At 48.2% G+C, this 27,149-nt stretch overlaps 1 protein-coding gene across 1 annotated transcript in view; it reads right to left on the bottom strand.

The window, feature by feature from the left end:
- LRRC75A (leucine rich repeat containing 75A) overlaps positions 1-27,149 on the bottom strand; it is a 96,134-nt gene that overhangs the window by 47,404 nt on the left and 21,581 nt on the right. Inside the window, exon 2 of the mRNA XM_075032620.1 lies at positions 15,158-15,286. Coding sequence (XP_074888721.1) covers positions 15,158-15,286 — 129 coding nt within the window. The remainder of the gene's footprint in view (positions 1-15,157; positions 15,287-27,149) is intronic.

Here is a 27,149-nt window from a genome sequence, read left to right as displayed (position 1 = left end):
ACGTTATTGGAGAAGCCTGACACACTGGCAGGAGCAGCAGCTGAAGGTGTCCCTTAGCAGATGGCACGTACACCATGCCAGGGCAGACAGCATCAGCTCTGGCAGCAAGCACGGCAAAATTAACATTTTGTGGAGTCCTGGTTGACAGCAGCATAAAACTCAATGAGGGAGAAAGTCGGCAACTGGTGCAAACCGTAAGTGGCCTCCACCTGGGGGCTTCTGGGCAGGAGGTGCCCGCAGGGATAACCAGGCTCTCAAGCTGAGGGTAACCGCCTGACCCATTGCTCCTCGCCATGCTGATTGCAGGCGGTCTCCAGAAGGTCCCATTAACTCCTTGGTCTGAAAGGAGCAACTGGCTTTGATCAAATTAACCAAATACTCGGTCGTCGAGCGTGGCGCATACATTAACTTCATGGTTCAAAAACCCCAAATCCTCTGCTTCCAGGCAGATCTATCAATGGTGCAAACCCTTTCCCCATCGTGACCCAAACCACAAAGGCATGAGATCTCCACATCTTGCCATTACAACCTGGTTGCAGAGGTGGGAGTTGATGTTGACCTCCCTAAGATGACCAGCAAGGGACTGAGCACCAGCAACCTTAATTCTTTTGCTCTCAGTAAAGGATTTGCTCCTGTTCAACTCTTACAAAAAAAAAGCCAGACCAGTCCAGCTCTGGACTGGCCTGACACCACAAAGCCACTGCCAAACCTGGGAAACCCATGGCTGAGGACATCTACGCTGGGCACGCTGGGCATCCTGACACAGTACTGAGTGCTCACCTAGCACAATCACAGAGTACCAAGGACCCCAGCAATTAAACCCTGCTTTGAACTAGCCCAAATTAGGAGCTGGTGAAGCTGCAGCAGTAGCAGAACATTGAAAGAGGAAATTTGTAGAAACAAAGCAAAGAAATGGAAACCGATTTTGCAGCTCAGGTCCTGCTACGAGCAGTGCTCACCATCCGCTTTGACGAAAGGCCAAAGTGCGATGCATTAGATTCAGTGTTGACACACTGAAATGAAAAGCAATGTACAATAGAGCTTATCGAGAGAGCCACAAGTACAAGACGAATGGGATCGCAGCAACTCAGGAAGTTATTCAAAAAGATCCTGGAGTAATATTACACTTGGACTTCAGAGAAGCAATTAAAGAAGGCAATAAAATTCAAGGTGATAGATGGCCCTGAGGGGAACATGTAAGATAAAGGGAAATTGCAAAAAAGAATATAAAAATCTTTTGAGAGCGCTACTGGAGCGTACCCAGCTTAGCTTCCGCAGCAGAAGATAAATAAGCAGCAGTCGGAACGATGTGGGGAATGGCAGGGGATCTGCAAGCTGCTTTGCACCCATTAGCTGCATTGCCCCACGCTGTGATGCCTAGTGCCACCGACTCCATCCTCGGTTGAGATGTGCAAAGCAAAATTGTGACTGTGGAGGAGGCTTTTGAGCATCACCACTCCAGCGCATGTTCCTGACATGCACAGTAAGATCCTCAGCCAAATAAATTGGACCCACTTCAGTGCTATAAACAAAGTCAGTAATGGGAAGGCCATTTAGATGACAGTGTTCAATCCTGGAAGGGTCACTGGACAATCCTTTTAATGACAAATGCATCTGTAGCCTTCTGATAGACACAAGGAGTTATCATAAAACAAAGCAAGTAGCTAAAAATCCAGAAGAGCCATTCATTACCCTGGAAATATGTCAGCAAACAACCGACTCGTGAGTTAATCATTCTAGCTGGTGTAAAACAGCAAAGACAGAAAAACACCCAAGGTGCTGCACTGACTGGACTGCAAATGGGAAGAGGGGTCGGAGGTGTCAGCCTCTAACGTCTGCTGAAGTCAATGTATTCAGTGGATGATGGCACTCGCCTTCCTCCTACGCACACAGACAGGGAGGATTGATTTCAGAGCCTTGGGGGACGCAGAGCCCCTGGGCAGCTCATCTCCGGTGGGGTTCAGCCGCTCCCCATCACTCACCGCCACTGGCCAAGAGCGGTTTGCAGGCAAAGCTCCCCCCGCGTTTCGGCAAACAGCATCATCCCTCACCTACAGACCTGACGTCTCTCCTTACCCGCGTGGCCTCAGGCTGCAGCAAGCAGGGCATCTCCAGGGGGGCTCCTCGGTTTGCTTTTTAGGCTCTCAGACCCTGCTCAGGGGCAATGCGTACAGGATGGAGACGCGTGCTGCAGAGTGATGGGTGCACAGGGCTTTGCAGGGTGTCCGTGATACCTCCCACCATCCTGCCTCGAGCAAACGTGGCTTTTCAGCCAGACCCTGCCCTAGCCACTCTCTCTGCGGAAAACAGCATTTCCCAATGGTTGGGAACCGCAGGTCGGAGCCCAGCACCTGCCTTTGCTGCTAAATGCAGGAACCGCTTGCCGTTCTTTGTACCCCTCTCACCCCGGGGTTAAACCAGAAGTAGATTATTTGGTTATTTATGTCCCAGATGTAGGACAGCACGTAGAGATTTTCCCAGCCCAAGCCATCTCCTACGGAGCCCGTGTCTCAGCTGCACCGCACCAGATCCCACGGGAAGCAAACCCCAGTCCAGTCTGTTATTGCTGTTGGAGGAGAGCAGGAGTGTCCCCGGGATACCGCTGCAAATATTTATGTCATTCCATGGGGGCTCTCAGCCCCTCGCCGCAACCCCTGGGAGTCTCGTGATGTGCACGAGAGCCTGGGAAGAAACGGCAGCGATCCCCTCGCATCAGTCCCCGTCGCTCCCCGCGGCGGGCGGGCACAGAAATGGGAATCCCAGTGCAAGGGCACAACCCTCAGAGCAACGCTCGCCTTCGACTCGTTAACCGCTATGGGGCCCTCATAGGCACAAGAGAACTGGGAATTTTCTTTTTTTTTTTTTTTTTTTTTTTCATAAAGAAAAAAGAAGATAAGATCCCAGTAACGAAGCAGCAGCTAATAGCAGTGCCTGCTCTCCAGCCAAGCTCTCCCAGCAACAGCTCCGGGATGCAGCGAGGCTGGAGGGAGTGGGGTCACTTCATCAAGTGCTCCAAGCAGATGCGAAACTACGAACGCAGATGCAAGAGCTGTACCCGGGGATTTCCTGGAAAGCTGGATGGAAAGGAGAAAAGGGAAAGTGACAGAGAAATCAGGAGGATTAGCAAATTACCTAATGATTGCAAAACTCTTTGAAGATGGAAAGGGTGGGATAAAGCTCTTACCCAAATCCCCAAATACCCCAAACTGTGAGATAATCGCTTGCTGGACTTTGGCCAGAAATTACAGTCCCAGCCATCTATGAAGAGCAATCGCTGAAAATCCCACTGGCCACTTCCCTACCTGCAAGACCTCAGCTTTTTGCATTTCTTTATTACTTTTTTTGCCCACCAGAGAGAGTGCAGCTGCATCCCCTTCGGAAGGAGCAATTAACTGGCGATTCCCTGGGAAAGGACACATTGTACACGTGGGGTGAACCAGAGAGAGAGGCTCCTCTCGCCTCATCAGCACCCCACGGGGTCCTGACCCACCCCAAATCTGCAATGCTGCTCGTCAATATATCTCCTCTGTACGGCTGGGTGAAAGCATCTCTGAGACCTGGCACAGCCAAAACCCCGAGGGGCCGCAGAGCCGCCCCAGCAAAGCGATTCCGTGCTGGGGGCTGCAAAGGCGAGAGCTTGGAGATCAGTAGCAAAGGGCAGAACTTCTCCTTGCTCCAAGAAATAGCCTGAAGCATACGTCAAGACAGCTGCGATGCTGCAGATGGGCTAAACGCGAGTAACTCTTCAAATTCCGGGATCAGTGCTGGAAATGCGAGGGCTCCCGAGACCCAGAGGCGTTCTGGTTCAGCCCTGTCGAATGCAGTGTTGTGCACAGCCCTTCCCAACTCCAGGCATCGCTTTCCCCTACTGTAAAATGCTGACAATCTTCTTTCCCTTCTTCATACAGGGGCACGGAGAGCTGCTTGGCAGTAACGGTGTTTCATCCTCAAGGGCTTTCAGCTCACCCTGAAGCAGCGCGGGTACTCAGCACCTCTGAATCCCCCTGCGAAGGCTGACCACGCTACCCAGCAAAGAAGTTGACATTTGGAGTACATGCAAACCAATGGATTTTACTTCAAGTCAACGGCATGGGGCAAAGGCAGGATTTGGGGCAGGCGATTGCACCGTCACGTAGGACCCCGTACCTACATCACGCGATGCCGCTGAGCCCTCACTAGCTAAGCTCCACACACTCCTCAGCAGGGCTCGCTTCTCTGCCCTTCCAGAGACTCTAGACATGTCACCATCTCCATCTCTTCCCCCAAATGCTGGGGAAATGCCCTTACTTTGCTGGAGAGCAGCAGGGATGCAACAGGGCTAACCAAAATGTGTCCTGGGCACTGACAGCCTTCAGCGGTCAGGGTTTAAAAATAGGTGTACCAGTTGCTTGCAGCCCCAAAATAACTAAGATTGGGTCATAATATCTATTAGAGCTTCTTTCACCCACCTTGACAAATGGTAAGCGAGGTTTTTCTGCCTGAACCAAGTCAAACGTGACCATGATCCGTGGCTGGGCAATTCCTCGGCCGTCAGCAGTGGTCTATCAATAGAGAGGAAACCCCTCCTTATGAAAACCCTCGAATTCTCCTTATTAAACCATTCATTTCTGCAAATCCACATTGCCAACAGACCGTTTGCTTGCTTAGTATTCACACACCTCTGAGTTAGACTGGAAACAGATATTAAAATACCCATCCAAGCGCCCAAGTCACCCAGCTCTCCCCTCCGGCTATACCACAGGAGAGGTCGGTCCCCGCCGCGCACTCTGCTCGAGGTAAACAAATAACACTCCTGCCAGGAGGCAGGGAATCAATATGCTTCCTTCCTTTGCGGTAAATTATGTTCTGATTAAAAGCTAAATGAGCTGAACTCAAACGTCAATTACCATCAGAAAACATCAATAAAATATGTTGTTACTGTTTAATGAGGTACCTGTTTCTTCATCCGTCATTTCCCTCGGGGACACTTACTTGGCGTTATCGGAGAGGCTGGAGGCGAAGTGTGTGGCAGGGCGGACAGTCCCAGATGCTCACCTCGGGATGGGAACCTGCCTTTGCACCGGGATTTCTGTGCAATGACACACAACTCTTGGCTGCCAGAGCTGTGCCAGAAGGGTCCTTCGAAAAATTCAAAGTTAATCAGGGTAACTACAGCCTCACCCACAGACTCTGCTTTAACCCCGTGGGAAGCTCGGCTGGGTTGTCTGGATCCACGTGGCACCGACAGCACCCAGGCACCGGCAAACTCTTCTGCCCGCATCTAGATCAATGTGACACCAAGCCTGGACAGTGTAAGAAGCGGTAAAACCTGGACAGTGGTAAAAAGCCATGCACACCAGCAGGACTCATTAGGACTGCAAGCACTTGTTTGAATTATTAAGCAGCGTATTGTATTGTTCACAAAATAGTCCACAAGCTTGCCAGCTCTAGTGAAAGCAGCTCAGCAAATGCTTTCTTCAGTTGTTCATCCCTTTTCATCACAGTTTTTCCGAGCTGTATTCCCCATCCTGTGATTTTCTGGGAGCAATGGAGAAAGTCTGCTTGACCCAAATTGCTTTTGTGGTGTGGATTGCATGCGAGTGGCTCTTCGACGTGCTGCTTAGGTGACATTTCTTGGAGGGAAGCGATGCCTTAGGAGACCAGGGACTCAATTCAGATGCTCTCCACATTCGTGCGCTCTCAGTCTCATTATGCTCTATCACATCGACAGGGCTGAGAAGCAAATCCTTCCTGTGTGTTAACAGACTGACTCTTCTGAAATTTCAGAGCACTTTCATCCAGAGACCAAAAACTGCTGCCTCTGACAACCCTCTTGGAAAGCTGGCATCAGTCTGCAGGCAGAGGAGCAGAGCACACAGCTGACAACTATTTCTTATACTGACTTGAGGATCTACGGAAGAGGCAGGTCAGATCCGGCTTCACCACAGGAGATGGCGCAGACGGGCAAGTGTGAAATGAGGAAAGAATATTTTCCAGAAGACAACCTGAAACCCCCAAGCACCTCATGTAAAAATGTAGGTTTTCTTTTATGTCAAGGCGGAGCTGCTGAGCCCCAGATGCTGCCACAAGACAAATATTAGACCCTTCTCCAAGAGACTTCACCGACACTAGAAGTGAGCCTTGCTCGTCACAGCCAACAGCAGAGCATCTCTTATGGCTCTTTTTCTTGCCCACCATGAAGGCGAGGCCACCAAAAAGCAAGGTGAGAGGAGCCTCTTCTCTGTCCAGCCATGAAGCATCAATGGGAGGGTCAAGAGCAGAGGCAGTGGGGGTCTCTGTCATCTCCTATGGGTTTTTTTCTCTAGAGAAGAAATTGGTAAGAGAAACAAGGAGGTGGGGAATAAACAACTGACCCACTGTTCGGAATTGGTAGATCCTTCCAAAATACATCCACAGACCTTTTTCCTTCTCTTTTTGGCATTAAAATACTTGTGCTGACCTGCCCCCTTCTCCCGTCTCTTCCGCTTTGGATTCAGCTCTGAAGATTACTTTGGCTGCTTGGCAACTGCTGCCTTTTGAGAAAAGATGGGGCCACCGCGAAATATCTTTTCCTGCTACTGGTTCTTTTTTTAATCTTCTGCTCCAGCTCAGGCCTGCATGACAATGCCCATCACTGACAACTGGTGTCACCCAAGATGCTCTCGACTGCTTGGCAGAAGAGGGGAAGCTGTGTGCACGCAGCGCTTCGCGTGGCACCTGACATTTTGGAGGCATTGCAAAAATCCATCTCCAAGCTGACAAAATCCACCCTGCGGCATTTTGGAGGGTTTGCAGATGGTTATGCAGTGGTTAGGAAAGGTCGTCTTATTATTCTGGGAACTGAGCGAGGGGGCAATTCTGTCAGCCGGTGTTGAGATTTTGGGTTTAAGCAACCCAAAAGAGATAAAAAGATAAAAGTCACCCTGGCCATGCTAGACTTTTTTTTTTTGCTTTTTTTAAAAGCCTCAGTCAGCTCATCCAATAATCATTTGTGTTTATACAGCCTCTTTCATCCCAAATTGCACTGCAGCATTTCGGAGACTTTCGAATCGCAGATTCTCTATTCATTGACCCCCACATGGGATCAGTTAGGTAGCTGGGAATGTGAGAAAGATTTCTTTGTCTCTTCACACTGCAGTAAAAGTTGCACACATTGTCATGCCTTAGCCCAATCCCATAAACTCCTCAGTACTTTTTAATCCAAGGGAATTTTTTATGGCACTGATAACAGGGTAGGCCAGGTGGGCTTCTCCCACACACCTGCCTCTTCTGCACCGAACAGGCTCAACTCCCATCACCAGCTGAATTTCTCCTTCAGAGACATAACTGGTATAAAAGTCTGTAAAGAGATACCTAATTCTCATAAATAGGCCATAATTTTCATAAATTAGCCCAGGCATCCACTAGCTAGCCAGAAAGTGGGGTTACCCCATCACACACTGCCTCAGAGAGGGAAAAACAAAAGCAGCCCAGGGGTTAAGGGCAGACAAACCCTACACACACTTGCCCCTAACAAAAAATGACGGTGTCTTGCACAAACACAGGCCAGTTCATCCTACAGCTGTGACACTGGTGCTGTGGGGGAATACAGATTCAGCATCTTTTATAAGGCGTTATTGCTTGAAATATAGTTAATCTACCTGACATTTTAACATGTTTTTTATAAAGGACAGGAACACTCTCCCTGGGTTCCTACACCATGAAGCGCGCTTAAATAAAGGGTTGCATCCTGCCCCTTCCCCGCTGATGCTGGTGAGGTGTATTTTTTTAAAAAGAAAAATGAGATGCCAGGAGAACAGTGCCATGGAACAGGCTCTGATTAATTGCTTGACATCCCCACGTGTAAACGGGCTGAGTGTCGGGGAACAAATTCATCAGGCAGGGAGGGACGAGGACTGTGCAGGAGCTTCCTTGCATCACTCGGGGTCTGGACAAGGAGGCTGAGGCAGGGCTCATCCCCTCTCCCTCTGCACTCCCATTTCACATACGAAACCAATAACTTGCCAGTAGTGGTACCATCATAGCCCATCTAGACTTCGCTGTTATTCCCTTTTAGCCTTAATATTAAAAAAAACCTGCAAAGTGCAATTTTCCCGTTTCCAAGGCAGTCTGCTCAGCTTTAGCTCACACATAGGGGCTTTAGAGAACACCTCTCTTTTTGCGAAGAAAAGATGAGCAGAGGGCATGACACAGTAAGTTAGGGAAGAACCAGAGTTGTCGTTAGCAGGGTCTGAGCTTCGCAGCCTGTTTCATACTGCAAGACGGTTTAATGTATTGCGGATGTCTTAAATACCCATAAAGAGTGATCTTCACACTTGGAGCAAGACCAGCAAAAAAAAAAAAACAAACAAAAAAACCCAACCAGGAGCCATTAACACAGAATACAATTGACTTAGTTGCATCCCTATCATCCCCTTTGCTTTTATATCAGTTATTTGGGGTTTTAGAGGGTTTTCATTCATAAATCAGCTTCCTTTTATGATGTTTCTGACAGCAAAGAACAAATAATACTTAGTGCTCTCATAGCACTTTGCATCTGGAATCTGAGAGCTTTGAAAGAAGCTGTGTGAGATGCATTTTCCTTGTGCATCTAATAGCAAAAGGAAAAGGTAAGAAACTCGTTGAGGCTGACAAGCTCACCCAACAGACTGTGCCTGAGTGTCCCTCAATGTGTCATCACTTCATACCTATAATTTCAGCTCGCACTGCTGTAAAAATGAGTGTGATGTCAGAAACTTGGAATGATAATTTGAATTCAAGATCAAATAATAACATGCATGGTGGAGGAGCTGGACTATGTGCTTGGTTTGGGGATAAAGGCACCGAGTTGGTGGTCACAGTATCCTGACTATATTTGTCCTATATAAACTGAATTTATTAATACCGTTTTAGCCACATTGGCACAGCACACAGGATAGTAAATACAAGGAAAAATGCTCATTTTAGCTTCAATGCAGCTCCATCAGAAATAACACATTTTAAAAATGCAGGGCATAAAAAACCCAACATCATCTGTAAATTCAATCCTTATACCACGGGGCTGAAGAAGAGTTTGAAATAGATTATTTCATCCAGGTCACAATAACCACTTTTTCTTTCCATACTTTCTTGTTTTCATGGGGGACAATTCACGTATTCAAACCCATACTGCAAACCTGATCAATTTAGAACTCACGCAGGAAAAGACATCCGAGCCAGGGATGCGGCTAAGCATATATTTCTCAAATGACACAGGAGCGAACAAGAAAATAGATTTTCACTCTATCCAGAGCTACACAGGCAAAATCCATTTTGTTTCCAGTCCCAGCATGTCACCTCTCCAACTACACCAATTGCTTAGAAGAGTTTTTAAATGCCCTCCCTAGCACATTGCTGTCACTGTATAGCTTGAAACTCTACAAATTTTGGTGGGGAAACCGAGGACCACGTTATCTGTTGTACACAGCTTCCACCCGGCCACTGACTGGCAGAAAAGCCTTCCTCCACAGAAAGCAGCAGGATGGGGATCAGCAAAGCCAAAATCTCACTTTGGATTTACTCTGGGCAGCCATCAGGGGTTGGAGGAGCTTCCACGGTACATCCCCAGGACAGTAAGAGCTGGTGCAATCAAACACCCCAAGGTCGCAAGGGAAAAAAGCAGCCTTTGCTCAAGGCTTCACTTTCTCCTCTCCCCCAGCTCCGCTCAGTGCTTATCCCGTGTTCAACAAGTCCTCAAACCAGAGGAAAGCCTGACTCACTCCCTATCACAGTCATCAGTCATCCATACATGTGGCTTTGGTCTGTGGAAAAAGAAACCGGTTTAATTTTCCAATAGTTTATGGCCAGATATTCCTGCTGGCAAAAAGAGCTGTGAATTTTTTACGGGGGCCCTTTGCTCCCTATGCGTTTGTGTTTTCAGCTCCTTTGCCTGGAACAACTCCCACTGGAAACCTGAGCGGCTGAAGGAAAGATACAGGGCATCGGGGCAGCTCCGTCCCACGCCACGCGGCTTTGCTGAAGTGTTTTGTCCCCTTTCCCCGTTCATGGGGCAACCCTGGACAGACAGACAGACATCATGGGGACCGAGAGCACCAGCAGCACCAGCTGCCTCCTTACTCTGGCACCGTGTTTTGGAAAGGGCTGGCTTCAGGCTGTGCCTATAGCTGAGCTGTTTTGTGAGGAGCCCGCCTGGCGCCTTTCCACGGGGCTGGGGTTTGAGAGAGGCACAAGGATAAAACACTGTCCCAAGGTCATTGCCATGGGGAAGAAAACACTTGTTCAAATGTCTTTGATCCTATGCAAACACCCCCTTGAAGCGACGTTGGAAAACTTGCTGCACAATATGAGAGTTTCCTGAAGAGCAAAGGTTTACAATAGCTGCACAAAGCGATAAATACCAAGTGCAACATCTACGGCCACCACTCAACACAACGTTCACGTGCCATGGCAGCCTTTATTCGACCCGAAAGCTTCCCCACCAGACAGCAACCCGGCAAGCCACAGCCAGAGCTGGGCGGTTGCTCTCGCACGGCTCCATCGGCGTTTCTGGAGACGCCGCGTGGTTGTGCTGCAGGCGCGACCCGGCCCCTCAAGGAAGGGGTACTCGAGACACCCGGGTTCGGTTGAACTCCCTTATAGGTTTGTAAGTAAGGACGGGACCAAATCCAAACCCTGACTTCCAAGTGATCTGGAAAAGAGTTTTCACTTGGCTGCTTTAGCAAAAGTCACCCGAACACAAGCGCCTCGGGGAAGGCTGGGATCTCAGCGGGGTCTGGAGAGACATGATCCAGCCCTTGCACGACATACCCTGACGTCCATACGAAAGCTCACCCAAACAATTTCTGCACTCGGGCTCATTCAAAGCACTCCAGGCTCTTCCAGCACAAGTTAAATTTTTTGCCTTGCTGCTGGTTTGAATTTACTTGCTGGAATAAGCATCCACTGAACTGTGCTGAGCCGCAGCCACGTTGGAGAGCCCAGGCCAACTTTTTTTCTGGCCATACAGACCAGGACGTGTTTACCCAGAACTTGGAAAAACAATTCAACTTTTATTTTAGCTCAGAGGAGAGACCAAGGGGTCACCTTTAAGCTAAGGGTGGTATAAATAGAGGCTGAGTGAAAAAAGCAACGTACAGAAAGCCAGGGAAGTGCTCTCTCCAGGAGGGAGGAGGGAAGCAAGACCCCATAACCCTGAGCAGACACATATTTAATAGCAGACACATATTTAATAGAGCAGGTTAACAGGGACCAGGGTCCAGGTCAGTCCCATTCTTCAGCCCCATCCATGCCACCTCTGTACGGATGTGGGCAAGTTCACAGCTGCCTCAACCTACACATTCATGTATATTTGTGCCACGGGATGCAACGGCGTACCTTCAGCAGGCAGAGCAAAAGCCAAAACTTCTTCAACACTCCTGGCCCTGAGCTTTCTCCTGCTCTGGTATGCCGCTGCCAAGTCTCTGTCAAAGAAACTGCAGGGAGGGAAAGAGGTCTGGGGAGAAAGAGGACTGGATGCTGGAAAATAACCCAGGTGACTAAGGCATGCAGGGTTTTGGGGACATAAAGGAAATCAGTGTCTCAGAAAAACACCACCAAACACTGGGATGAAATTACTTTTCACCCAGCATCCTGAGCTGCCAGAACAAAGAGGGTTTAAAGCACAGCCGGTAGCACCCAAAGCCCAAGCAAGGCTAAGTCACGGACCAGGAGCTGCAGGACGATCCTGCTGTTGCTGGACTTGCTGTCTGTCACCTGCACAATCCCTGCTTTCCACTCCAAGGCAACACCCATCAATCTCCCAGGGATGCTCCAGGGCTTAGCAACTGCCCGTGAGCCCCTGTGGCTCCCTGACGGAGCGCCTCGCTGCCCGGCAGAATACGGCGATATTTTCTTTGCCGTATTAATACAGCTGTCGCCGCTCTCACGCGAACGCTTGCCACCTGCCAGCGTTTCCCAGAGAAGCCTTGTAAAGGACCGCTGGTCCGGAGAAGCCATCCCTCACTCTGGGACCAAAGCAACTGCGTGGTGCAAACCCCGAGCTGTGCAAAGGAGGGGGAGATGACCAAGTACGTCCAACGAGCAGCATCTCATGCAGAAGAACCTCAGTGCTGCATGGGCTGGATTTGTGTTTGCTCTTGCATGTTTTACCACCACGCTTTGCTAGAAGCCCATGATTCAGTATTAGGAGTTTGCATCTCTATGCTTACACTGGCGCCAACTTCTTCACGGCCTTTAGTGCCAAAAGAAACGTGCAGGGAGACATGCAAAAGCAGGTATTCGGCAGCGGAGCCGTTCGCCGTTGCATGAGCGGCCTCGGGTTATTTTTATGAGGACTGCAGAGCGCACACTTGGCTGCAGCTCACCATTGGTCTCCCAGGGCAAAACGTGGAGGAGAAACCAGCTTAGTCACGACGCTTTGGAAAAGGGTAACCTCAGCGGGGGAACGGGGCCTCTCTGCCTGGAAACACGCCCGTCAAAATAGGTTTCTCCAGTTTCCCATCTCATTGCCCCATGGGGGAGGAGAGAGGAAAGGATCTTATTCTCCATAAGAAAAGGGAAAGGGATATATTGTTATCCTTGTAGAGGTTTAGCTACGCAGCACAGGGATGTGTCTGTATCTTGAGCTCACACTGTAGGACATGGGACATCCTTCCTCAGTCTAGGGATGGAGATTTGGGTCCTTGATGTCCCCAAGCCATGTCTGCACGCTGCTGCTCTCGCTCCGCCCTTCCCAACACAGTTTATTGAGTGTAGAGAGTTTTATGAAGCACTTCCAGAGCCAGTTTCACACCGTAGCCCAGGCAGACACACCCCAAGCATCACCACAGCTTTTCCCCAGCAAAATTAAAGAATTGTTTAAATATTTAAAAAAAGCAATTTCCCTCATTTTTAAATAGCAGCGGAGGCTATTATTAAGTAAACATCCACACAAAACAGCAGTGAATGACTCTGTCCCTTCATACACTCTTACAGGAAATTAAAGACCCATTATTAGCACTAAGTACAGGAGAGTGATGCCTCCAGGTCCCAGCTGGGACCCCTGGCCCATCGCACCGGGTACATCACACTTATGGACGGTCCCTTCCCAAGAAGAGCTTAAAAATGCCACATGCAAATAAAAGGAGGCATGAGATGGGTAAACGCCTTGCAGTTCAGCAGCAGAGACGAGAACAGATGAGCCAGCTCTGAGTTTGTTGTCTCCAGGAGGGAAAAACAAACAAACAACCCTCCCTCCAACAAAATCCAAGGATACAGAGTGCAACAAGTGTACTCTTGGCAGAAATTCAGAGGCCTGATGAGCTTGCTGGGACCTGCTGGGAGATAGACACATCCCCTCCAGGAATATCTAAAAAATATCTGGGGTTCACCGTGTGATCTCCAACAGCGGCTGGGTCTTGCTCAAATGTCCCCTCCCTGAGATGTTGCTGGGACATTGGTGGTGCTGCCCTCCAGGAGGGCTGCAGAAAGGACGGCACCCCCCTGTATCACGGGGATGGACCCACAAACGTCAGGTACGCACCCCGCTCGGGGCATTTGCACCTCTCCTCCCCGCTCCAGGTTACATCAGCGTACGAAGTCTTACATGCTGCAACGAACCTGGATGATGGACGCCACGGCGCTGCTCTAGGAAGCTCTTTGCCAAGGACAAAAAGGCATGGGAAGGGTTTGGAGGGCAAGGAGGGAGTGTGTTGGGAGGGGGTTCCTGGTGGCCCTCAAACAGAGCTCCAACACATCTGCAAGCGTGACCAGAGCCAAATGCAGGTTATGGGGGTGGAAGGGGTGGAAGGGCTCCCTTTTTGCTTGAAGTGAACTTTTTGGTAGCTTATTGGTTCCAGACAGCAAGTTCAGGGAAGCCACGCAGCTCCCACACTCCCAGGGAAGCTGTTACAATGAAGACATGCAAACCCTCCCTTGGGCTTACTGGAAAACATCACTCAACGTCTTCCTACAATTCACACTATTTGTTTTAAATGTAACTTTAATTCCTGACAAGCAACGTGCAGGTGAGAAGAAAACACAACCGTGATAGATGAGCCTTCAGCTCCCCCACCACACTCTGACCTGTACCAGACAAGATGAAACACAGACAGAAATGTCTCTTTAGGAGGAAGCCCATTCCTGGGAGTTTCAAGAGTTGAGGGAGCATCACTGACTACAGCTCCCGCTTGCCCTACAGCCTGCACGGTGCTTTGCAGAAGAAAGGTATTTCCTCTGAAAGGTGCATATCTCAGATATTTGCAACTGATTCATCTTTGGTGCACGACATGTCACCGTGACTGTAGTGCCAGGACATATCACATCAATTTAGTGCCATCCTCCCAAAATTACAGGTAGGGAACTGTAGCACAGGAGGACTAAGAGATCAAAAATCCCCACACATCTGCCACCTACATCTCCTGCGATCGCTGTCTGGGAGCTTTCGGTCTTCTCTCTTCCCCCTCTTCCTCCTTATCCAGCGTGTTTTGAGAGGTCAGATATTTCACACCTTTCTAAGCCTACGCTGCTCTGCGAATCAGATACTGACAGTACTGCTTATTTAAAAGAAAGCCTAGGGAAAGAAACCTTCATTATCCAAACAACCAGTGGCCACCATGCAAAGTCACATTTACCATGGAAGGGAGGGAGCCAGCCTGGGATTTTCAAAAGCCCTTATGCTGCTATAGCCACCAGCGAGCAAATGGGGCCAAGAGTTTTAAAAGCCCACATCTGCCTGGGGCTACATTCACAGAGAAACCTGCTCATATCAGAGCCCAAACTGCAGCCCACGGAGGCTGAGCTTTTTTGGAAACCTAGCCTTGAAGGCACAGCCAAGGACTCTCTCGTCATTTGGGGTCAGGATAAATATCGCACAAGGGCGAGGAACGGTCTGTTATCCTTGCGAAGCCAAAAGTGTTCCTGATGGGGTAAGGTCTTTAACACAGAAACACAAAGTGGCAGAAAGCAGAAATAATTTGCAAAACAAAGTGCTAACACTCAAAGTACTAACATTAGGTGAATGGCAGCCTTGGTCAGCTGGAAAGCCCGATACTGTGGAATCAAACCACGATCTCTGAGCAGGTCCTCTTCGTCCAAAGACACAAAAGCACAGCAGTAACCGGGAGGCTTTTTCCCTGGCACCCAGGGAGAAGCTCTACACTCCCAGCAGAGCGTTTTCCTAGCCAGCACAGTTTTGGAGGTGTGATGAGACCATAGTACCTACCGGTTTGGGGCAGTGGATGTATCTAGCAAGGCTGATGATCAAGTCATGAGTGATTGGATCCACCAGGTTTCGAAAGCTGGCATATCGATAGAGGACATCATCCAGAGAGGTCGACTCCATTCCTAAGTCCTGCAGAAAACAGTATAAAGGAGCAATATTAGACACGCTACAAAAGCCAGCGCTAGCACGGATCTTAAAATTAGCCCACATTGGTGCTCCCCATGAAGAAGCCAAGAAGAAAGTGATCCCCACCAGCACCCAATGCAAGCAGGGGACACATAAGTATGTCACCCTGGTGCAAGCTGCACTCCTATGCTTTATCTGCTTTGCAAAGAGGCGTTAGGGCTGCAGGATAAACACCCTCATGCCACTCACAAGCCATAAATCCACCGAGGAAACAGTATGCTTGCAACAACGTAAAATCAAAGATGACTCCGGAGAACACGACAGCTTGATCAGCATGAAACTGGAATTGGAGAATAAATATAGCATAGATGTGCTCCGGGTCTGCTGTGCATAGGGAGGAAAGAATGAACCTAAAATTGCAGCAACGGAAACAGGAGGATAAATTGGGGGGTTTTGGGAAGAATGAAGTGCTGGACTAGATTGCCTGGGGAAGGGGTGGAGGGTCTGTCGCTGGAGACTGGACAACGATGTGTCAGGAACAGTTCAGATCAAGCTGATCCTGCCCTAGGGATGGATCAGACCTCCCGAGGTCCCCTCCAAGACTATTTTCTGTGATTTACAATCCTTAGACATAATAATTTGAGGAATTTTGGCAGAGAACTCATCATTGTATGAAATATGTTAGTGCACAGGGGCGAGGAGGGGAAGGGTTATATATAGTGTACTCCTTTTACTTCAAATACTTTATCTCCGCTGTGTTTTGTTTCTCAGCAGCAGCTGATCAGGGGATAGGACAGCACTCCTCTCAGATGAACGCACATTGCAGCGAGGTCCACTGCCACCCCATAGGATGGCCAGAGCCAGTCCATCCAGGAGATGTGCCTCACACGTCCCGTCCAACACCGGAGCTCCAGGAGACCTGGCTCATCTTCCAGGCCTGCCTTACCGGGTGAGCTTAAGCAAGCCATTTCCCTTTTGCCTTTTATTTTTGAAAGGAATAAGATGTGTATTTCTCTTCAAAGGCTTGCTTTCACTCTTAAAAAATGAAGCCCAGAAGCAGCCTCCTCTACTTGGTATGGATGGGATTTAGCAAAACGAAGACCCATGGGTCTGCATTTCAGGAAATTCATCTCTCCTCTGGGTAACGCATCCACCTTCCCGCAGCAGAGACACCACCACACCTACCCCAAGGCATTTACTTTCCAGATGACCTCTACAAGACTCGGTGGGCAGGGACAGCCCCACACCGAGACCTGCCTGCCACTCTGCCATGCATTTTGGCAAGAGAGAGCCCTTATGCCACCAAAACAACGTGGAAGCAGTTGTTTGATAGCCACCACTGAATAGCGGAGATGTAACCTTGGCAAGGAAGAACTGACCACCAGCGTTGCTCCAGTGCAAACACTTCTGTAGGAAGCCACAACCTCTGGTCCTTCAAGCCCTCACTGGCAAGGGGAGCTGGGTTTGTAAGCTGGTGGAACTGGTCCAGCTCTGAGTGTCTGCTCCTGCTTCTTGAACCAAAACCCAGCACAAATGAGGAATCATTTCAACTATCCACGAAAAATCAGGCAATGACGAAAAGCTCATATCTGTATCTCCAGTAGCAGTGAGAAAAATTACTCCTGACCCCCAAGAACAGCCACGCTGCAGACAAAGACTTGTCCACAACTGCATCAAATGCCAAGTCCTCCTCCCACATAGCTGGTGGCATCTGGCATGAGGATTCTCATGATGTTTGAAAACACATGTGTGTCTGGGGGTGAAAAGGCCTGCTGCCCAGAAATGGCAGCGCTCCCAGGGATTAATTATGGTGCCATCAAACCGAACTGGTCCAGTTCTACAAAGAATTTCAGGCTGAAAAGAGCTGAGCTGCAAAAGTGAAATGGAAGTTTCAGGTGAAGAAGGAATGAGCAATGCAAGAAAGATGCATAAAGGGGAAAGCATTTGGTGCTCTGCTTGTCTTCTTAGGGAAAATCAGCCGGCTACAGGGATGAAATACAGGAGGGGACCCTGAGGGCAGGGAGTGCCGTCATGTGGAGCTGGGGAAACCAAAACATAAAAGTTATTTAAAGGGTGCCAGTAATAGGAAGGTGCCATTTGCCCATGTGGGAGTCTCAGTCTAAGTAACTCAATAAAAAAAAATAATTGAAAAACGTCCGACACACAGCACAGGGCTGGGACAATCTTATTCACAATCATCCTGCAAAAAGCAGCCTTCCTGACTCTCTTTTTATTTATAGTTTCGACTAATAACTTGTTATTTATTGAACATTTTGCACTTCTGCAGAACTTGGCATGTGAGGACATTAGAACATCTCACAAACACAAATTGCACTTATCACTCACAACCACAAGTACTTACATTTTGAAAGGATGCATTTAAAAGGAAGGCATCACACAGAGGCATTATCTCCCTTACAGAGCTGAGCAGAGCAGCTCAGTGAGATGTTAAGCCCTGCAGATGTGAGGAAGGAGTCCATCTCAAATATGTGCTACAGCCAAAGCACCACAGCTCGCAGCCCTCGCAGTATAGATGCAGCTTTTGCCCAAACAAGTAGAAGTGCAGTAGGGTTGGATATAGCTGCTGTTGTAGGAAATCAAAAAATCAACATGGAGTAAGAAAGTAGCTTTATATGGTCTAAAAACAAAAAACAAAAAAAACCAAAACAAAAAACCCAAACAAACAAAAAAAAAAAAAAGGAAAAAGAAGATAACCACAGATCTGAGTAATCTCCGTTTGTACACGTACACATGGATAAGGACCAGGCAGAAAAATAGAAATACAATTCAGGAGCTTCAACTATCAGAAATCCATGAACGCGTGGCTGAGGTTGGGGACTGTGCCCAAGTCCTGACGGTGATGGGTTTAGCTGTGTGTTAAAAGCACCCCAAGACAGCCTTCCTCTGGGCGATGCCCCCAAGCTCCAGGGTCGCAGTTTGCAGCTCATCATTGACAGCCACACACGCAATTTGTTAATAATTTACATGGCAAAGTTCCCTTTCTCCTGCCCCCAGTGTTTTAATACAGCAAATCCAATCCAATTGCAATAAATTGGAGCCTGTCCTGAGCTCAGAGATGCTCCGGCCCCAATGAACCACATGGGAAGGCACATTGGTTGTAGGTGCTGATGCTCTGTGACTTCAGACAGGCTGAAAATGATCATCTTCACTTTAAAAAAAAAAAAAATAAAAAATCTATTCTGCCTTCAGACGCTGGCTGTAGCAGCCAGAGGGATCTTGCATTGCATGAAATTACAGCTCACGCCACAAACGAGGTGTCGAGTCTTCAGCATACTGGTTTCCTTGTTATTTTTAGGGGCACCACCGCAGCACTGAGTGCGTTAACGCCGGCTTTGACTGCAAACACACCATTTGGTAAAAAAAGAGCCAAAGCAGTTAAAGAAACCCAAACAGGTAGGGCTATTCTCCCTTGCCAGAAGCACCTAAAAAGCCCCGAAACAACAAACCCAACTGGCCACAAAACCCAATTGGCCAATGCGCCCACTGATTGCAAACATCCCTAGTTTGAAAAATACAGAGGCTGAACTGATTTATGAACTATTCCACAGCTTCTGCCAAGTTGGCACTTAAAAAAAAAAGAATTAATCTCAGCATCAAGATCTCGAGCTAAGATGAGGGCATGCGCTGCGCTCTCCAGGAGCAGCACTGTGATGGCCAGGCCAGCCCACCAAGGCTGCTCCGGCATGGTTGGGTTTAATTAGGCTGGAAAAACTAATTCCTTTGTTCAAGACCATCTTCCTCCTCATGTATTTCTGCAGTGCATGGATCCACAGGTGATGGCACAGAACCGGGTGGGTTCAGGAGCTCGGGCTCCTTTGCAAGAGGAAAAAAAGGGAGAAAAAGAAATTGCACAGATAACGTAGGGCAGGGAGTTCCCCAAAGGAAACTCTCGCTCTTTCAGGGAAACACGTCTCCTAACAGCAGTGTGGATGTTACATTCCCTGTTTGGTAAAGCTCAACATTAGGATTAAGCAAACATCAAGTAAGAGCTGGATTTGGCCCACAGTCATATGGCACTGCTGGCAAACACCACGCACTACCGAAGGAGCCGGTCTGGGGGCACAGTGGAGGTAATCCCACACACGCAGCTCTTGACACACTGGGATCTTTGAGGATCAAACCAGGCTTAGCATCTTGCCACTTCTCTTTAAGCATCTCAAAACTCTGACAATTTTGTCTTAAGCTAAAATTAAAATGTAGAACCAATAAATCAGAGAATTTCTCCTCCTCTCTCCTGGGAGAGCTTACATTTTTCACATGAAATATTCCCTCCTCCCTCCTGGTACACATTTTTTATGCACAGATGTCTTTCTCAGCTGCTCCCTAAATCTCTCTGCCACACCAGCATTGTCTCTTTTCCACCACATGTAATATTTTAAAGCCACTCAAGGCTGAAACTTGTTGGAGGCCAAGTGATGAGCTCATCTGCAATTTAATAACTTAACACCAGTTCATGCTGTCAGCAGCAAATCACAAATCGCTAGCTTTGGAGAAAACGCCCAGCATCTGGCTCGAGTCACTTGGGGTTTTTTTCAGCACGTTCCCTTTTCCCAGGGGATCTTTACCTGGATAGCAAGTGCAACTTCCAATAGGTAGGGTATAAGGGTTTAAAATTATGGTATTTATGAGCCAGGCAGGACCATGGCTTTCTCGGTGTAGGCTGAAGGGGTGTTTTTCTAGTGTGCATCCAGAACCCTGCACCCTGCTGAGATGGTTTGGGAAGGTTTGTGCATGTGCAGCAGGAAAAGGGGAACATCTCTGCATCCCTGAGCCACCTCGAGCTCCGGGAGGACATTTCAGAGCAGCACATTCAACAGCACATCTACCCCCATGAGGCAGCCGGCGCTGATGCCCAACTTGAGCAGGATTTGGGATTCACGACACGAAACAAGCAGAGAAAGTCAGGAACACAGAATCGACTGAAAGCAACCCAAAGGCTGCGAGTGGATCACAAAGCACCGGGGAAGAAGCGGCCGAGCCTGAAGTTAGGCAGCTCCCTGCAACTTGTGCTGCTGCCCCTGCGTTCATCTTACCAAACCGTGACCTTTACTGAGCACATCAGCTAAGGTCTTGCTTTGCCAGGCGAGTCTAAGGAGTAGGCAGAGGAGATCACTTTGGGGCTGAACAGAAAAGCAAGAATCTTGCTCAATTCATTTTGCTGTGCATCCTCCCTGCCATCACCCATGACCTTCCTGCAATTTATCTGATTTTTTCCAGCTTTAGGAGGCCAAGAGAAAGCCAAACCGCTTGTCAGTCCTTGGGGATGGCTCACCCACTGGAAGAAAAGCTTCGCACAAAAAAACCCAAACAAAAAAACCTGTGAAGGCATTAGAAACTCAAATCAAAGAAGTCCAGCAGAAAAATGCAATGCCTCCCTCCACGGCAGCCAGCAATGGAAACTTCCCAGCCACAGCCATGAAAGGCATAGGAGAACCCACTTATTTTGGAAAAACACTGAGCCAGGTGAGAGCCCAGGCATGGTCAGTCCTGCTGCCTCACAGAGCTGATGCTGTGCTAGATGGTCTCTTCAGCCTGGGTCCCTTTTGCAAGCAACACCCACAGAAACAGCCCTTCCACCCAAAACCCAGCCCCAACTAAGAGCCCACCGTTGACTTCCCCAGGCCAATACTACCCAAGCAATGCTGTTTTCCCAGTGAAAAAAGGAAAAATAAGTGCAAGGCATTTGGGAGCTGTACCCTCAGCTTATCTTTCCGTTGTGCCAGGTAAAACAACTTGTTATTCCCCTTCTGCTGACTGTCAAAAATTGCAGCACGACAACAGCTAACAGTTGAGCAACCGGCTTTTGAAGCTCCAAGTTGTGTTTCCATGAGACGCAGCATCGTGTAATACTCCCCTAAGCCACAAGGAACCATAAACAACGGAAGCCAAGCACATTTTTGCTTATTAAACTATTTATCACTGCAAATTGAATTGCAATTACAGGAAAATTCAGCAGGTCCACGTGAGAAGTCCTGCAATAAAGCAGATTATGCTGTTGCTGCTTTCATTAACATGGAACGAATACAGTTACCAGCTGCCCAAATGAGGTTACTGTGTAAAATATCACCCCGAGCTCCTGCAATCACGGCTGCTCATAAATAACCTGATAGCTGCTATTTTGGCCAGTACCTCTTCCAAAACTGTTTCTTATCTCCACTAATAGCCAGGGCCACATAATGAATTTCCAAGCGGAGAGGTTGGTATTATAAACAAGGGTCGGGCATGAAGGAAGAGAAGGATTAATATTGTGCGCAATCAATCATCTGCAGCAACTTATCTGGGAAAGATGATTTCATGAGGTGAGCATTAGCAATGCAGTGAGTAAGGTCAGCTCAGAGAGACAGGCATGTGAGATGTGACTCAACAGCAAGCACAGTGTGGGTTGCTCAAAGGCTACGGGGTTGTTTTTCTTGACGGAGGACATATTTAGCTGCTCAATCCCCACGTCTTGTGAAGTACCCCCTTGAAAACAAGCAAACAAAATATTTCTTGCCTTTGATCCTTAGGATGTTCGACTCCATCACAAGACCTCCGATGTCTGGTTGACTTAGGAGGTTAGTACACCACTGTAAAACTTGGTATTTATGGATTTGCCAGCTGCAATCAGCCATGGCTGGCCACAGCGTCTAGAATCAGCCTCCACCTGTTTTGCACGTGATAAGCCCTCTGGCATTTGCTTCACAGCTAGTAACTTTGGTGCTGCTTTACTTTCCTATGAGATAAGACCAAGCAATGTGGAAGTGCATTGCTAGAAAGATTATCTGCCCGGTGCATTTATTGCAGCCCAACAGCTCTGGTCATCCACGTACACCCCTTATAAACCATGCATTTATACATTGCAATAAGGTGTTTTACACATGCTATAAACAACTTAAATATTAACTGGGTATCCTAAGGAAACACAGCTGAAATAATCACACTGTCCATCCATCTCCTCCTCCTCTTCCCCAAACAGCTTTTTAATGCAGCAACCAATTTCAACGGTTGGGAGAGGAGTAAAGCATCTGAAAGGTAATGACATTCCAACAGGTTTTGGGAAAAAACAGACCTCAGCAATGCAAAGATGCCCAAGTTTGCACCTTCGAAGAGGGCAGGCAGCAGTTAGCAGCTACACATGGCTTGGCTGTGACCAGGCAGCCGGTGGTGGGACCAGTATGTCTGGAAGGGGCATTGCAGAAGGCACCTTGGGAACCTCCAAACAAACCAGCAATTGCTACTGCAAATTTCTATGTCTAATCCACCCAAATGGTGCAAAAATGGAATTTAAATATGTGGGATATTTTCTGTTTAACAGACTTAATTTCCGTTTGGAACCAACGATTGCTCATTCAAGCCTCAAGTGAGGGTGCAGTTAGAGAAGAGAGTCAGTGTTTCAGGGAAGAAGTAAACATTTCCCTAGCAGATTGACTCAAATAATAAATGGTGGCAGCTTGAACCCCCTCCAGGAGGCTGGAATTATAGAAACTCGAAGAGACAGATTAATGGGCAGAGATATGATGCCGCCATCCAGATAATAAACAACTGCGAATAAGAGATTTGCAGAAGAATGCGCTGCATTTATTTTAAACTGTGAGGCAAATGCAATTACCCCAATTGGAGTTTGGCCAGACCACAGCTAACAGACTTCTTTAGAAAACTGCCTGTGAATGTTTAATGAGAATAGATAGCCTCAGCTACCCACCCCATCTTGATTTACAGAGCCAGTGGGATCCCAGTATAGAAAAAGCTTAGAAACATTATTTGGGGAAGGTGACTCCAGGATTTGCTTTGAACAATTCAAGCAATTTAGATCCATCACTGCCTTTAACACAAGCATTTGTCTTAAGCTCACAAAATATTATTCACTCATCCCTTCGAAACCAGCGGGAGCTGCCTGCATCCTGGTTTCCCATTTAACCTGGTGCATCAATCTGGGGCTCCAGCCCCAAGCCAGGATCCTGCTGGCCATGCAGAGCCCGCACCAGATGGCTTCTGGTGGGACTTGTCACTTCTTCCTCCTGCTCCCCAGATGGATGGGTGACAGCAGCAACCTCCCAGCAATACACCCCAGCCAGTCTCAGCCCTAAGGTGCAAAAGCCTCTTTTGCTCTGCGCCAAAAACTCTCCCAAGGACAGCGATTCCCCCAAGGTCTTCCTCCTGCAAAGGAAAGACGGGGGGAGAAAAAGGCGCAGGTCTAAGGGCAAGACACAGAGAAGGCTGTGAGCAAACACATCGGTCCCTCCAGTTTGCCAACAGCTGAATGCAAACACCGAAGGGCCACTCTCATGGGCTCCTCGCCTCCTGCTAGCCAGCTCCACCCAGAGCCCACCACATTACATGGCTAAAATCCAAGGAAAAAGGCTAATGCATCAACCCTGCAAGACACCCACCCTATTAACTCTGCTCTTGCTGCTGGAACTCCCATTGACAACTCTGCAGTGAAGCATTAAAAGGAAATATGACAAATCTAATCAAGCATCTTCCATCTTTGTGTGTCCGCTAAACGAGCTTGCTGGAGCAACCCAGATGCCAACTGGAGTGTCCAAACCACAGGTCAGAAGCAGAACTTCAATTTATCATTCCTTTTGCTCTCTGACTAGTACCTTTCACTATTAAAGGCAGTAGGGGTTGCACAAGGACTCCTGCCCCGGCACGGATCAGCGGCTGATCCCCAGGATGAAGGCTACGCACCAGTCCCAGCCTTGACCGCACTTGCTGCTGGCTGCCAGCTCCTAACTGCACCGCTTCTCCCTGCCACCCCACATGCAAAAACCCACTTATTTTCCCTTGCAAAAGTCTCTGGGATCACTGTCGGAAAACAGACTTACAGGACAGGGCGCATCTCATCTCCTGTCAGGTAAGGATCCAGACTTGTCACCTAAGTTCAGCCTACTGTCAATTCATATGAAGATGGTGATTCATCCTATTCTAAGGCAGCTGGGCTGAGTCAGTCTCTGGATGTGGCTGTCTCTCAGTTATCTGCCAAGAAAAGCCCCTCTAATTAGCTTATCCTAGACATTTAATGTTTAGGCAACTGGAGCAGGAAAATCCCACTCGTACTCTTCTTACCTTTGTTTTCAAGCACAAGCAGCGTACAGCTCTGCATGGCTTCTGTACCCACTCTTCCAGCAAAAGAACAGCCCCATCTGTTTTGCAGCTGATTACCCACCAATACTAGTTACATTTTTAAGTTTTGCTTTAGGCCCCACTGTTTTGTTGGAGGTAACCGGGAGCTCAAACAACTCTTGTCCTTGGAAGGTGACAGTAGAAGCCTTGTGGGCACTGAAGACTTTTATTTGTGCATGCAGATATTGTACCATGTTGTGTTCACATGCACTAAATACACACACACGTCTTTATAAAAACTATTTACAGTAACCAAAAAAAAAAAAAGGCAGAACTGAGATCCTTGCAGGAAAAGGGAAGAGATTTCCAAATAGAAGATGACACTGTCAGATGAGGAGGAATCACTTGTCTTCCTAATTTCCACTGCCAGTTAGACACCGCCCTGGTGTCTGGGCATACAGTAAGCGAACGATTCCCGACACAAGAGCAGCATTTGCAGTCACACACCTTCCCCTGTTTGAAATTACAGACGAGTCTCCCCACACATGCTACAATTGATGAGAGTTCTTGGAGCAACACCGAGTCTACAAGCACCTCGTACAATCTGCTCCTTATCCCCCACCTGCACGTACTGCATTTCATTAACAGTAACAAGACAAACACCCTTGCTTTACACATCCTTGCAAATCTCTCTCCTAAAGGATATGCTAAGGAGAGAGTCCAAAAAAATCTTGATTCAGATGGCCCAACCTCAATAACGGATCAAACAGACAACAAGGTCTGAGCGACTGTGCTGTCTGTCCATCCTTCCACCTCTCCGTCCTTCCCCAGGTAACTCTGTGTGTCAGCCAGTCTCATTAAACTATGGGAAAGGGGCAAAAGTCACAAAGGTAATTGATGCCCTGTAAGTTTTGGGGAATCGGTGTCGGGGGAAGGAATAGACCCCGGTAAGGAAAGGACCAGGACTTGGCTGTGGCAGCAGATGGATGGACAGGAGGACAGACGGTCTGCAGCTGGGCTAGACGGTCCACAGCTGCCATCAGGGTTGCCTAGCATGGACCTCAAGGAGGACACTGGGAGAAGCTGGATTTTCCTGGAGCTGAGGTTTGGTTGATGTGATGGACAATTAAGATAAGCCTGCAGGAAAGCCAGCCTCACCTGTGCCTGCACTGGGGTCCACGCTCTTTTCTAACGGAAAAAAAAAAAGAGAGAATGGGAGTCCTCACCTCTGACTCTTCCCTGCTCTAATCCAGCCACCTTCTCCAAGTCGCCCTCACTTCATAGATTAACACAACACGGCAGGAGCTGCCTGGCTCTGGCATTAATTCTGTTGAACCAGCCTCCAGTTAGTGTGAAAGCAGAATTTATTATCTTGGCCCACTTGAGCCCCATCTCCTGTTTCCAGCAGCTGCCACCGTGAGAGATTTCAGGAGAGGTCAGCGCGGGTCTCCTTCTGATGTACAACGGTGCAATCCTGCCTGCCGGGTGAAAAGCCCTCTGAGTACAGCGTAATCAGCTGTTCCCAGGAGCAGGCGATCCCAATACAGCCAAGTACAGAAGGAATTGTGAATCACGGTTGAAAAGTCACATTTGCTTTCCTACCCATTCAAAATGCTGCTTTCTGAAGATGTCCCCTCCCTTCCTCAGCCAGGAGAGCTGTTGCAATCCAATGATGGAAAAAGAAACTTGATAATTTCAGGGGATCAATCAGGTCTGTGTTAGCAGTGCTGCCAAAAATGCTGAGATGAAGATTACCCACCCCTATCCGATATGAGGTTTTTGTTTTGATGTACAGCTCTGCCAAGCAGCAAGCACGCAGACAGCCATGAAAGCCACCGGGAAACACTCCCACATCATCCCCAAGTACTGAAATTTCCAGGCACATCACGCTGAACTTGCAGTGTCAATAATGATGTTACCATATCACCGGGAAGCCTCCCAGAGCCCTCCCAGCACCCAAAAGAAATCAATCCGTTACTGCACATACAATAAGAGCTTGCAATCCAATAACTGCTATCTAAAACCTGGTTTCGCTTCCAAGCCCTGGGTTGATTATTATTGCATTAGCTATGGAGGGACCGCTCAATGAATGCTAAGCTCTACTTCAAAGGGACTAAATTTCAGCGGTGGAAGACTATACAAATGCTTCGACAATTGCTTCGGGATCCTTCAAAGCAGATAGGTGCTAGAATAAAACCTAAGATCTTATTGATACAGGTGTTAGTAAAAATAAGCATCAATGATTCCTCAACACAGCTCTTTTCCAGAGTAGGTTATTCAAGGGAAGTAATTTAAGACATCTTTGTGAGAGAGAAATATTCAATTAACTCTTTAAACCAGCTGCCATGGAATGATGTGAATGTTACAAAAAGATCCTTTAAATGAACAAAATGCAGCTGACTCCAATAAAAACATGTCAAGCCTTTTTTTGTGCCATTTATACCACTGCAGGAGCCTGGATGGGACAAGTGCAGGGCCAGAAATGGGTTCGGATAGATAGCGGCAAGGGAAAAGCCAGACACCACAACGCACGCCACCGGCACTGCCCAAAGCGCACCAAACATGCCTCCAATGCACTGCCACCCTCTTGGGCTGCCATTGGTACTCCTGGAAAGCAAACACATGGCTGAATCAGAAGGCAAAATGCTTTGCCGTAGCCAAAAGCATGCCCCAGTAGGCAAGGCAATGGGTATGCTCCTCTCCCGTCTTAGCCTGAGCACCCCATCCTCTACATAGGCACCCATGGGTACATCCCGCAGGAGGAGAAACAGGAGCACGTGCATGTCCCACAACGCGCACA

This window comes from Buteo buteo, chromosome 7 (genome assembly GCF_964188355.1).
Source record: "Buteo buteo chromosome 7, bButBut1.hap1.1, whole genome shotgun sequence".
In the NCBI taxonomy this organism is placed as follows: Eukaryota; Metazoa; Chordata; class Aves; order Accipitriformes; family Accipitridae; genus Buteo; species Buteo buteo.
Note: the sequence above shows the minus strand (reverse complement) of the source record. Positions and strands in the feature narration are given on the sequence as shown.